General features: G+C 39.5%; 1 protein-coding gene across 8 annotated transcripts in view; it reads right to left on the reverse strand.

Moving 5' to 3' along the window:
* CACNB4 (calcium voltage-gated channel auxiliary subunit beta 4) overlaps nt 1–13,553 on the reverse strand; it is a 270,003-nt gene that overhangs the window by 12,936 nt on the left and 243,514 nt on the right. For all 8 annotated transcript variants that reach the window (XM_010372906.2, XM_010372902.2, XM_010372903.2 and 5 more), the window contains 2 exons: nt 8,563–8,714; nt 6,785–6,880 (listed from right to left, as the gene is read on the reverse strand). In XM_010372906.2, coding sequence (XP_010371208.1) covers nt 6,785–6,880; nt 8,563–8,714 — 248 coding nt within the window. The remainder of the gene's footprint in view (nt 1–6,784; nt 6,881–8,562; nt 8,715–13,553) is intronic.

A 13,553-nucleotide genomic window follows, 5' to 3' on the forward strand; every position in this document is an offset into this window, starting at 1 on the left:
ACCAAAACTCTCTCATGCATATAATAATAATTATAATTATATGCATTGCTTTACATTTATTTGTTGTACATAGATAAAACTGCATGTTGGGCATTTTTCTTATTTCTAAGTGGTAAAAAGAAATAATATGGGTAAGCATACTTTTGTTTCCTTGTTATTGGAAAATATAGAGACCCTGAGACCGACAACAATAACAACAACAAAAAAAAGGGAGCACTTTGGGAGGCCAAGGCAGGAGGATCAGTTGAGCCCAGGGGTTCAAGACAAAAAAAATCAAAAAATGAGCTGGGCTTAGTGGTGCATTCCTATGGACTCCTACTGGGGAGGCTGAGGTGAAAGAATTGCTTGAGCTGGGGAGGTCATGACTGCACCACCGCACTCCGGCCTGAACAACAGAGCAAGACCCTGTCTCAACAAAACAAAACAAACCACGCACAAAAAAAAAGACTGGCAAGTACTCTTCAGTAAAATAAAATGGCTGAATGGTACAACGTGTAATGCTAATTATAAAAATAATCAACCAATGTTTCTTTCATATCAAAACTCCATTCCTTACATTATTAAACCTTTGACATTCTGAGTACTTAACTCACTGCTCAACTAATGATGGGAAATTAGACTCCGAGTTGAAGGGCTTTTAAAAGATCTATGATGGGTGCAGTGGCTCACACCTGTAATCCCAGCACTTTGGGAGAACAAGGTGAGCAGGTCACCTGAGGTCAGGAGTTCGAGACCATCTCTTCTTTTAAAAAATACAAAAATTAGCTGGGCATGGTGGCACATGCCTGTAGTCCCAGCTACTTGGGAGGCTGAGGCAGGAGAATCGCTTGAACCCAGAAGGCGGAGGCTGCAGTGAGCTCAGATTGCACCACTGCACTCCAGCCAGGGTGACAATAGTACTGGGCTCTAGCAGTTAGTCCCAGGCAGTTTCCACTTTAATGAGCTAAACAGGAAAGATCATCATAATTCTTGCCAGTAATTAGTGAGGGTAAAATGAGGGCAAAAAAATATATAACTTTGATCCTTTTGACTTCCTCTCTCTTGATAATTTGTGACACTTGTTGTGAAACCAAACATATTTTTCTCCCCACACCGCTCCATCCTGTCCATTTGTATTCTTCAAACATTACACCATCTACCAACATTAGTGCCTACAGAAAAGGCATCCCATGCTTTTGTTAAAGTCAGATTAATTGGATGTGTTAGATCATAGCACTGGTGGGAATGAACTACCCCTAACTCGATATACCCAAGTCCAGTGGCTGAAATCCCTGGAAAAGGTGGGCTGAGAGAAACTGGATCCCATGTGGTCTTGTTTCATGAAGCAGACATCTGAAATTGATTACCTTCCTTTTCAAAAGCAGTGTTAGGACTTAAACTGTGGACATCCAGGGGCTGTGAATAATGAATGCACCAATGAGGAGAGCACTTCAAATAGACAGGTAAATCCACACGATTCTAAATAATTCAAATAAAATGACTGGAAGAGGGCAGTGGAAAATTACTACTGTGAGAGCAATCTGATCAAGGATAACCAGGCACTATCATTTGCTCCAGAATTCTTGTGTTTCATAGGATAAATCTGAGTCCATTCAGCAGTGGAAAATAAAGGGTGACAGAAGAGAGCTCCCATGGTTACTGTAACGTTAGAGGTTTGCAAGACTCTACTGAGGAGATGAGTTCCCTTCTCCCAGAAAGATCGATCAATGTCATTTTACACACACAAAAACATTACACAGCTCAAACTGCCACAGGGTCAGCTTTGGGTAACACAAGCCAGATTGTAACTAAGTAGGATTAAAGGATTACATTTCATTTATATGTTCAATTGTCTCTCTCAGCTTTTCTTCTTATTACCATAGTACTGGGGAAGTTTATACTTGGCCTTCTTAAAAAAATATACTATTCTCAACTTATCTGAAGAGAAAAAGAATACCAATACCAATACCAATACCAATACAACAAATAAATGTAAATACCAATACCAATACAGTAGAAGCAAAAAGAAATAAAAAAATATAGCGTATAGATGTGTAATGGCAATATAAAATCAGCCTGGTCATATTAAAAAATAAGATGAGATGGGTTTGCAGGTCCTGTTCCCATAGGCCCCCTTTTGTCTGCATCCCATCTTTTCTTCTGTGAATTCTGAATGGGCAACAAGAGGATAGTCCCCCCTCTTCCAAAGTAGAACTATCCAGGAGCCCATTTTCCCCACTCATCTTACTGTCCATGACAGATTTTAAATGGTCACAAATTCCTTGACATTTCCTCATGGAGATGAAGACTTATATCCCCTCTCCTTGAATTTAGGTAGCCTCTGTGACTTTAAAAAAAAAAAAAAAAAAAAAAAGAGACAAGTCTCATTCTGTCGGGTGGAGTGCAGTGGCATAATCCTGGCTCACTGCAGCTCCAAATCCCTGGGTTCAAGCAATTCTCTCACCTCAGCCTACCAAGTAGCTAGGATTATGCCCAGCTAATTTTTTAAAATTTCCTTTCGGCCGGGTGCGGTGGCTCAAGCCTGTAATCCCAGCACTTTGGGAGGCCGAGACAGGCGGATCACGAGGTCAGGAGATCGAGACCATCCTGGCTAACATGGTGAAACCTCGTCTCTACTAAAAATACAAAAACTAGCCGGGCGAGGTGGCGGGCGCCTGTAGTCCCAGCTACTCGGGAGGCTGAGGCAGGAGAATGGCGTAAACCCGGGAGGCGGAGCTTGCAGTGAGCTGAGATCTGGCCACTGCACTCCAGTCCGGGCGACAGAGCGAGACTCCGCCTCAAAAAAAAAAAAAAAAAAAAAAAAAAAAAAAAAAATTTCCTTTCAGAGACAGGGTCTCAGTATGTCTCCCAGGTTGAAGGGCAGTGGCACAATCACAGCTCAGTGCAGAAGGCTCAGGCGATCCTTCTGCTTCAACCTCCTGAGTAGCTGGGACTACAGGCACTCACCACTGCACCCTGCTCTTTGTGACTATTTTGATAAACAGAATGCTGTGGAAATGATGCAGTCTGGTATCTATGCCCAGGCCGTAAGAGATTGGAATCTTTGCTCTTGGAGCCTGGAGCTGCCATGTAAGAAGCCTGTATCCAAAAAGAGCTGGCTGAGCCCAGCCTTCAGCCATTCCTGCTAAGGTACCAGGTCAGCTGCCAGCTGAATTCCACAAGTAGCCATTGTTTGAAGTCACTAAGTTTTGGTGGTTATTTTATTGCATAGTAATAGATAACCATAGCTTGGTCCTAGAACAAGGGGGTAACTTCAGTTTGCTGGCTAAATCAGGCCTGTCTCATGCCTTTATGAAGTTTGATTGGAACACAGCTACACCCATTTCTTTACACACTGTCTATGTTTGCTTTCCTGCTCAAGAGCAGAAATGAGGAGTTTTGCAAAGGGGTCTGTGTAGCCCACAAAGCCTAAGATATTACTATCTGGCCCTTAAAAAGTTTACTGATCTCTCTGATCTATCGCCTTACCCAATACTTTTCTTAACTTTTTTTTTTTTGAGACGGAGTCTTGCTCCGTCGCCCAGGCTGGAGTGCAGTGGCATCGTCTCAGCTCACTGCAACCTCTGCCTCCCAGGTTCAAGCAATTCTGCCTCAGCCTCCTGAGTAGCTGGGATTACAGGTGCGTGCCACCATGCCCAGGTAATTTCTGTATTTTTAGAAGAGAGGGGGTTTCACCGTGTTGGTCAAGCTTGTCTCAAACTCCTGACCTTGTGATCCACCCACCTCGGCCTCCCAAAGTGCTGGGATTACAGGCATGAGCCACTGCACCCGGCCAAAACCCATATTTTTCTTTCCAGGAGAATATATAACTGACATATTGCCATTCATCATCTAGTCTTGCTAAACTAGGAGAAAGAGATCTTAAGCTGACTTTCACCCAGGCATGTAACCTTTGAAAAGCCAGTTCTCTTGGTCTCAGTTCCATCATTTGTAAAATGAGGAGATTGGACTAAGTCAACCTTTCCCTAGACATGTTCCACTGGACCCATAGGATACTCAATGGAAAAGCAGATCTGTAGTCACAATTTTAGGGGAAGCTCTGCATACTATTTGTCCTATTGGAGATATAAAACACACATTGGCATATTCAGGGTTCTGTAGTAAAGAAACCAGACTACCTTTGTTCATGTAAGTGTTTTCTCAAACATTTTTGGTATCAGGATTATTTTCCCATAACACTTACTGATATCACATGGGACCCATATTATAAATAATATAGTCTAGGAAATGCTATACTGGGTGCTCTTTAAAGTCTCTTTTTGCTTCAATAGTCCCTGGATCTAGGATTAATTCTTCTGGCTACAGAGTTAACTTTTTTCAGTGCTCTTACAGACTTCCCTTCCCAAAAACTGTTGCCTTTCATTTCTTAGCAATGTGATACTCTGCCAATGTAATTTGCTGACTTTTCAGACTGGAGATACGTTGGCCAATTAAGTAAGTTGCAAATTCTCCTAAAGGAGTTAAAACGACACAGTGATCACGTATCTTTGGATGACAATTATAATTATGGTCTTAAAGTAAAACAGGGGCAAATGCAGGCACTTTTTAAGGTTACTACTGGTTTTTATAATCCAAAGATTTCTTCCCACATGCCAAAATAGAGGATATGATTCCTTCTCAGCATTACTACCGTCTGGGCAGTATCAATTGAATATGTTTAATAAAGTAAACAGTGTTTAGAAAATGTTAAGTACAAGGTAACCTTATCCATCCAGACTGTTTAAAATTCCAGGTTATCTTACCAACTACATAAAAAGAGAAAGTGTTTATCCTACTGAGATAATGGTAAGGCAAGTCTGTCTTTCCAGTAATGGAGCTGTTTGAAATCTCTGACCTGGGTACAAGTCCTAAGGTAGTTCATTGTATTACTTGCTTTTACAGATGCAAATATCTTTTCTTGGTTCCAGCTATTTCAGATGTAACAAACCATATTACATGTACAACTACTCAATGATCAACCCTCTCAGCAGCTAAAATCCCTCAAATTTAATAGGACACAAGAATTTTCTCTAGTAATTATTAGAATAAATGTTAAGAAACTTATTTTCATAAAAATAAAATTTCTCCAATAAATCTCTTGCATTTCTAATTCCCTTTAGGTGTCTGCTTCCCAGAAGACCAAACTGATATAATTATCCTTATAAGATTGTTCCAAAAATTGGAAATAATAACATAGTTCCTGGCTTTTGATAGCTAGACAACAAAGATTATCTTCCTTCAACTGTGAAACATTAAAAGGTCAGAGCTGGGCAATACATTCTTCTGTATTGTTCAGTGCTTTAATCATACATTCCACTGTATAACTGGGCTTCATTAGCAGGCAGCGTGAAGTTAAACTTCTTAACAGAGCATGCCATGCTCCAAGCTATCAAATTATCTTCAGGGTGGGTAACCAGGTACATGTGTGTACGGGTGGATGGGTTAGGGAGTAGGAAATTATCTTTGGAGCCAGATAGATCTAGACTAGATTGAATCCTAATTTGCTATGTCACCTTAGGGAAATCGTTTAATCTCTCTGTTTTCAGTTGCCTAAACTATAAAATGGGGATAATATGGCCTATCTCACTAGGTAACTGTGAAGATTAGAGATAGTCTGTGTAAAGCATCTAGCACACTGTCTGGCCCATTGTAAGCATCGAATGAAAGGATGTATTATTACTCTTATTGTCTGACCATCCTTTCATTCATTCACTCATTCCACAAATATATATTATGGGTCTACTATGATAGGGAACTGACATACAACAGTGAGCCAGAGAGGCACAGGTTCTTACAGAGTCTACTGGACCGGACATGACATCACGCAAAGTATATCCAGTAATTATAATAAGAAAAGTTAGATGGTGCTTCTTATGTGCCTGGCACTGTTCTAACAGCTTTACCACATATTCATTCACTCAATCCTTACACTAATCCCATGAGATAGGTACTTGCCCAAGATTACATAACGAGTCAGTGTGGATTCAAAACCCAAATATCTGGCTCCAGAGTCTGTGCTTTTACAGGTTATGCTGTGTTGCCTCTCTAAACATTTGAATCAGACTTCATGCTTCCATAGAGCTTAAACAATCTTACACAACTATATAAAACAATCTAATGAATCCATTGAGTAAGAAGGACAGTTATTTCCTTTACATAGACACAGAAATAGTAAGTCAGTGGAAAAAGTGGAGAGACTGGCCACTGGGGACCCAGTGCCATGTGACAGCAGTTCCCTCTCCTACCCCAGCCCGCCATTGCTCACCTTCCAACCTAGCAGCTATTTTCTGGCAATGGCACCAGAAGAAGAGTTGCTATAATTTCGTTTTTCATCTCACTCAGCCCTGACTCTTTCATCTGCTACAACCACAGGGCCTCTCTAGTTCCAATCAATTCTTGACCTTCAGTGTTATAATCTTTTATGCCTGCTGGAATTTTCTTGCAGAAAAGTTAAAGGAAGGTAAAATTGGTATGTTTTCTTTTGTTCTCTTCTTAAGCATATCCACGTGACTGGAGGCTGAATGCTAAGTGGTTTGCTGCATGTTTGCAAAGCAAACAAGGTAGCAGTGAGGAGAGCAGACCCCGGACACTAAGATCATTTCTTATTACAAGGCAAACACCATCCACATCTGGATGCTTGAATACAAGCAACATAACAGCAGCAGTTTGTTTCAAGAAATCTTTTAGATGACAACATACCATCATCACCATCATTTTAGAATGAAAACGACAATATGAAAAAAAAAAAAAAACACCCTCTTCTAACAAGTCAAGAATGATGAAGACAAAAAATGATCATACTTACTGGGGGGCATTGTGCAAGTTTATCAGCTGCCACCAGTTGAACATTCAAGTGTTTACTTTGTGACTTTCCTCTAGATTTAATCAACCGCTGTAAAACCTGACAGAAGAAGACATGAACCTCAGGTATTGTAGATGAGTTAAAATAAAATCAAATAAGCCAGGATCTTTTTAATGGTCTGCTTGGCCCCGAGCATTATAAGAGAGGAAATGCAGTGTGAGAAATCATATATTTAAACCTGTAACGATGTCATCTGCTTACATTGGCTCTGAGTTCCATGGATTTGATATGTTCATCCTATTCCAACTCTGAGTGAAGTCTCAGTAGGAGCCTGAGTTCCCACCCTAGATTTTCCCCAGAGATTTCAAAGAGAGCCCTGCAAAAATGGAGGGAGTGGACTGTACCAGGTCATTTATGTTAAGTAATACTTTAATATTATTCAGTTGAATAATGTTTTAGCTCATTATCTCCATGTCAGATAAATGTCAGAGTCATTTACATGTTTGGTTATTTTTGTCACCGATTATTAATGGGACATTTCAGTTTAATTTTAAAATAATCAGACTATTCTGTGATTAGGGATCCAGGCAAAACATTTGTATTAGTATATTGCTACATGTAAACCAGTGATATATCTATGTCTTTTGGCTACCGCTGTAACTGCATTTGGCCATATACTGCCATCTCCCATGGCCCTTCCCCTGCAAGCAGTGTTAATCTGTGAGCTCCATAATACCGCAGGACATAGGGTCTGGGAACTCCTGTTCTTGCACTTAAGGACACGACAGTGTCACTGGCAGTGGGAAGGGCTGAACTCTCCTGCACTGCAGTGAAGTGCTGGAATCCGCAGCAGCAATTTCAATTCATTCTACTGATTCTCAAAAGGCCCTAGTTTGCTCAGGATTCCCAAGTCCACTGCACCAAAGCAGTGTCTGCACAGGTAGATGGAAGGATAGGATCTCAGAAAATCTGGAGGAGAGTACAGCTTCTTTAGACATTCTCTGCCCATGAGAGGAGACTGCCATGCTGGTTGGCAGTTGAATTTGTATTTAGGCACCAAAATACATTAGGAGGCACAGAGAAGAAACTGATTATTAAGATGGTATTTCCCAAGGGCATCCATTTCACATTAACTTTTTAAGAACAACATCCTGTTTTAAAAATGAAAGAACATCCAAATCAAAGGAAACTAATTTGGGCTATTTCACTTTTATTTTTATCTCCCACAGTGCCATAAAGATACAAAGCAAATTTCCCATTGTGCTTACCATGGAATAACTACATTCTTTCAAGAACTCAACCTAAGCACAAATGTCAGGGTCTATAATACTTCCATAGGAGATGTTTAAACAGTGATATTCTATTTTATATATGATCAATATAGATACCTTTTTTGGTAACTATAGATGTACTCTCTCAACTAGGTACAGAGTATGGGTGACACAGGAATCAACAGTATCCAAGAAATTTACCAATATAGAATTCATAATCTATGATAAGCCAGAGTCTACTTTTCCACATCTGTCTTAATGTTTTGTTTTTATTATACACTTGCGTAACTGTCTGGTTTGGGATCTACAATAGTAGCTTTTAGAAGAAATGAACTATTATATTCTTCACTATCTGAAAATTCATAGAATCTGTACACTGTGGAAAGATTTTAAATGTGCTTATTAATAATCAGCAAGATGTTCTCTTTGTCCACTAACAAAAAACCACAGAGCAAAGCACATTTTTAAAAGACGCACTTCTAACCTTTAAGACAGAAAGGAGCTAATTACCTTTGGAGATGAGACTTTTACATGAACAATAATTGGTGCTAAGGAAGTCTTTATAAGTTGTGCTGGGTGATTGATGGTGTCTGCATCAAGAACGACCAGTTGCAAAGATCTTGCCAACTCAAAGATTCTTTCAATTTCACTTTGTACTTCCGCTAAAAGGAAAAATAATAAATAGATCCTGGTTATTGTTATGAATTAGTTCTTACATTAGAAAGATATAGTATATTTTCAGATATGTTGGTCTACATTACAAAATAAAATATTTTAAATTTTCACAGATGGCTCTCAGACTTCTTCTAGTCAACATAATATTTAGCTGTTTATATACCTACGACAATTCTTTTATGTTGTTTTTGAATGTTGTTTTGTTCTAAAAAATTTTAATGTTAGCCATAGAAGTTGAAACCACATTTAGAAAACAACTGAAATATATGTGCAAAGCAACATCACATGGAAAGCAAATTACACTGAAATATTTCTATCAACAAAGTATATACTAATACTTTGTGGACATGCTTAAAAAAAAAACCCACAACTCATCTGTTTTGCCTGATACACACATTTTTGTACCACTGGTTAACTGCTCTGAATCTATCCTTAAAGCTAATCATATTACTAAGTCTAGTTAGATTTAAGTATGAGAGCCAGTGTACTTGCTCTAAGGCATAATTAGCTTCAGTATTAAGAAAAAAAAAGTAAGGCCAATTATATTAAAACGCTGCAATGCATCTAGATGCAAATCTCTCTGGCTGGCTGTAATAGCCAAGTGACCCACATCTGTGCATGAGTCTAGTCAAATGAAAAATCTACTCTTTTCAAATGTCTGAAGCAATCCAGTTTTTTTTTTTTTTGTTTTTTTTTTTTTTTAAGGAAAACAGATAATATAGGACATGGCTTTCTGAAATATAAAAAAGATTTTTATATATATTTTATAAATTACCTGACTTATTGGATCATGCCCAAAGTCTGAATTATACTTGATTTTCAGAGAAATTAATTTGTTTTCGTTTTTGAGATACGGTTTCACTCTGTTGCCTAGGCTGGAGTGCAGTGGTATGATCTTGGCTCACTGTAACCTCTACCTCACAGTTCATGTGATTCTTATACCTCAGCCTCCCAATAACTGGGATTATAGGCACACACCACCATGCCCAGCTAACTTTTGCATTATTAGTAGAGGCGAGGTTTAGCCATGTTGGCCAGGCTGGTCTTGAACTCTCAAACTCCTGATCTCAAGTGATGCACCCACCTTGGTCTCACAAAGTGCTGGGACTACAGGCATGAGTCACTGTGCCCAGCTGATTTTGTTTTTTTATTTTTATTTTTTGACTATAGATTTGACCAAACAATGCTGTAATCTGGTCCAAAGTACACAGAGTACATAAAACTATCTAATTTAAATTATTATTATTAATTTTTAGAGACAGGGTCTCACTCTGTGGGCCATGCTGGAGTGCAGTGGTACAGTCAAGGCTCACTGCAGCCTCAACTTTCTGGGCTCAAGTGATCCTCCCACCTCAGCTTGAAGAGTAGCTGGGACTACAGGTGGACATCACTGTGCCTGGCTAAAGTTTTTATTTTTTGTAGAGACAGGGTCTCACTAAGTTTCCCAGGTTGGCCTTGAACTCTGAAGTCCAAGCAATCCTCCTGCCTTGGCTTCCTGAAGTGTTGGCATCACAGGTGTGAGCCACTGTACCCGGCCTTAGATGATCCTAAAGATGGCCTAGGGAAAAGGTAATGTTGCTCTAACTACCCTCACTGAAAAGTGTTTGTGATTTGCTTTGCTTATTTAGTGTAAATTCAAGTTCACATTGCCCACCGAAAAATTCTCCCTTCTTTAACCAAAAGGATTGACAAGGTAATCAGGGTCAGGAATCCTCAAGACTATTATGAAAATCTATTTTCTCATGTTTTGCCTGATTGCATAAAATTCTTATTTCCCATAGAATCACTGAAGTTTAAGGCATGATCTGTATTAAAAAGGATGCATTTGAAGAGTCAACATATCACTTTTCAAGTTATCTAATACCAATGGCCTGAAGGACTTCACATTGCTTGGAAAGGTGACTAGCTTTCAGGATATTAATGAAAACAAAGTGGGCTTATTTGTCAAATTCTTCTGAAATCATATTCTACATTTGTTAATAATGTAACATATTTGTCCCCTTTTTTCTCACATGTCAGAAAGTTTTAAAAGAAATGTTTCTTCAGAAGGAAGTTTGGAAAATAAAGTCAATTTTTACTGTAGTAAATTTCAGCCTCAGGATGTCAGGGTATGTTTTCCATTTGCTGTTTTCATTAAACTGTCACTGGCTTATGGGAGCTCCTGGCCAGGACAATATGTGAGCAAGCCTATGTTTTCTTAAGCTTCAAATATGAATACAATATTTTCGGAAGCAGCAGAAAGACATTGATGCGAACTGGACTGCCCTGGTACAAATAACCCTCAAGGCACTCTGAGTTTCTGTGTAAGTGACTCAGAAATACCTGGACCTTATTTACTCTGCACCAGCAGTGAGGTTAAGTGTGGTTTCTGCCAGGAGCAAGGGCAGCGATACCTACTGCTTAACCAACACAAAACTCTTAGGCAATGGGCACTTGGGCAGAAGAAGAGAGGTGCTTGGGCAGAACAAGCCAGGAGGGATGCTGGAGAAGGCCACATTAAATACTGGGGTGAGCCCAATATTTGGATAATATGTATACAGAATGTAATAAATACATTTTATCTGTGAGGCACATTTATCTATATAGCCCTCTCTCTTTTTTTTTTTTTGAAAAAGATCTCAGCCAAACCAAACAATGTTGGCTACCCGGACTGATTCTCAGAGGGGTTCCAATGAAGGTTTCCTCATAATCCTATTCTAGTCAAATGGAGCCCTGGGAAGTCATGGACTATGCTGCTAGAGGACCTTGATGAACACTTCCATAAACTACCATGACTGATTTGGGCCCACCTCTCTCCAGGATCTCTGTCACAAATGATATTCCTTATACCCAAACCTGTTCATATTTCTCCCATGCTTAAAACACTTCAGTGGCTCCCCAGGGCCCAAAGCAACATTTCCCAAAGTGAGTACTCTGGAACAATAATCTCATAAGATATCCTATGGGAAGAAGGGGGTTTTGTGCAAGGGATATATTGCATACCATACTAGCTTCTCTTTAGAATTTCAAACATGCATTACCCTTTACATCTTCAAGGCTCTAAGAAGTCTTGCAGAGAAGAAACCTGTCAGTTTAATCCATCATTTCCAAATTTATTTGACAATGGAAAACATTCTGAATGTAACAACTATTACTACGTTGTAAAATTAACATTGCATGGGATCTATTTTGGAGATCTCTTTAGCAAGGCACATTAAAACCCCAACACATTGGCCTCAGTCTTTTTCAGTCCTGTTCCTCTCAAATCACACCCCCAACTTCCCCGTTCTACGCATGCTATACACAAATCTACTTCTTTCTCAACAACACATTTTTGTTTACACGTCAATGTCTTTGTGCATTCCTGCCTTGAAGAACCAGCTCAAATATAACTTCTGAGAAGTCTTCTCACACATCTCCTACCCCCTACTCTTCTTTATACCCCTAGCTCTTTGTTCATAATTCCACTGTCACAGGTATTCTAACCATCTGTCCCTTCTGTCTCTTTGCCCACGGGTAAGATACTGTGTGTGGGATATGTCTGTATTTCCTAAGTCTAGTGTAATGCATGGCACATAACAAGTGTTCAATAAACATTTGATGAAGCAATCTACAAATGTGCATGAACAAGCACACAAATGGATCACATTGTGGTTATTATAATATTAACAGATTGCCATGAAATTAACTCCAATGGTTGTGGGTATATGACTTTAAAGAGTAAAGGTAAAAACCACGAGCTGAGATATACTTTGTTTCTTCTTGTTTACTCTAACTTGCCCCCCCGCATCCACCCCACTGACTCTGACAGCGGATAACTGGATTGTAAGGAATGACTTCAGTGAATACGGGTGAAGCCCTTAGCAGGTGTCAGTGGTTAAAGGAGTCAGACAACCTGGCTTAAGCTTTTAATTGTCTTTTAGCCTCTCACCATACATTAGAAGAAGGAGCAGTTAAAAGCCAAAGACACTATAAGGAGTTACAAAATGGGTAGAAAACAGGAGAGCAGGGAATTGATGTTTATTTGAGAAACCTTCAACCTAACTTAATGTCCTTGTCACCCATGATATTTAACTTTAGTCATTACCTAATAGGATTCACCATCAACACTGCCATTGTACCTCCTCAAGGTCAAAATACTGTGCTTTTGAGCATGTTTCCCTCTGCATGTGGAAGGCTCTAAATACAAGACTAATGAAGGGACCACTAATCGCTGGGATCTTCCCCTCACAAGCACTGACCACCACTCTATTTGGTATGTTTAGCATTCCTTCACAAAGCAACCATCCAACAAACATTTATTAGCAATGATCATGTGCCAATCGCATGTCAGGAATACACAGATAATACTTTGTACCTTCTTTACAAATTGTACAATCTTTGGCTCAAGGTCAGTGGGTTCTTAGTGTGATGTTAGGGCATGCACTCTTGTCTTGGAAATCTTACTTTTGTTTAGTTTTCTATCTATAGAGCTAATTTCAACAGTTTAAAAAATGTAAGGCATGGAAGAGCCCTATTTATCCTTCCTAGTTAAAACAAGTTGCCCTCAGAATATGAATGTAAAGAGAATCCTAGGAAGTCATGAGCGGACTACACCACCCTTGGCAATCGTGGAGACCATGAACAGGCTTTCCAGATGAACAATGTAATTCACCAGCACTATGGACTTGCTTCTGTGGGTGGTGATTCCATCCTCCACAGCCCTGCTCACCTATGGCTTGATGGAGCTACTCACTTACAGTCTTTTATTCTTCTCCATCATGGGGAATTTTAGGATGCCTTCCGACTGGTACCCCAGGAAAGACATGTTTAAAGTCCCTGCATGTTAGTAAGGGTCATTGCCATAT

This window comes from Rhinopithecus roxellana, chromosome 14 (assembly GCF_007565055.1).
Source record: "Rhinopithecus roxellana isolate Shanxi Qingling chromosome 14, ASM756505v1, whole genome shotgun sequence".
NCBI classification, from domain to species: Eukaryota; Metazoa; Chordata; class Mammalia; order Primates; family Cercopithecidae; genus Rhinopithecus; species Rhinopithecus roxellana.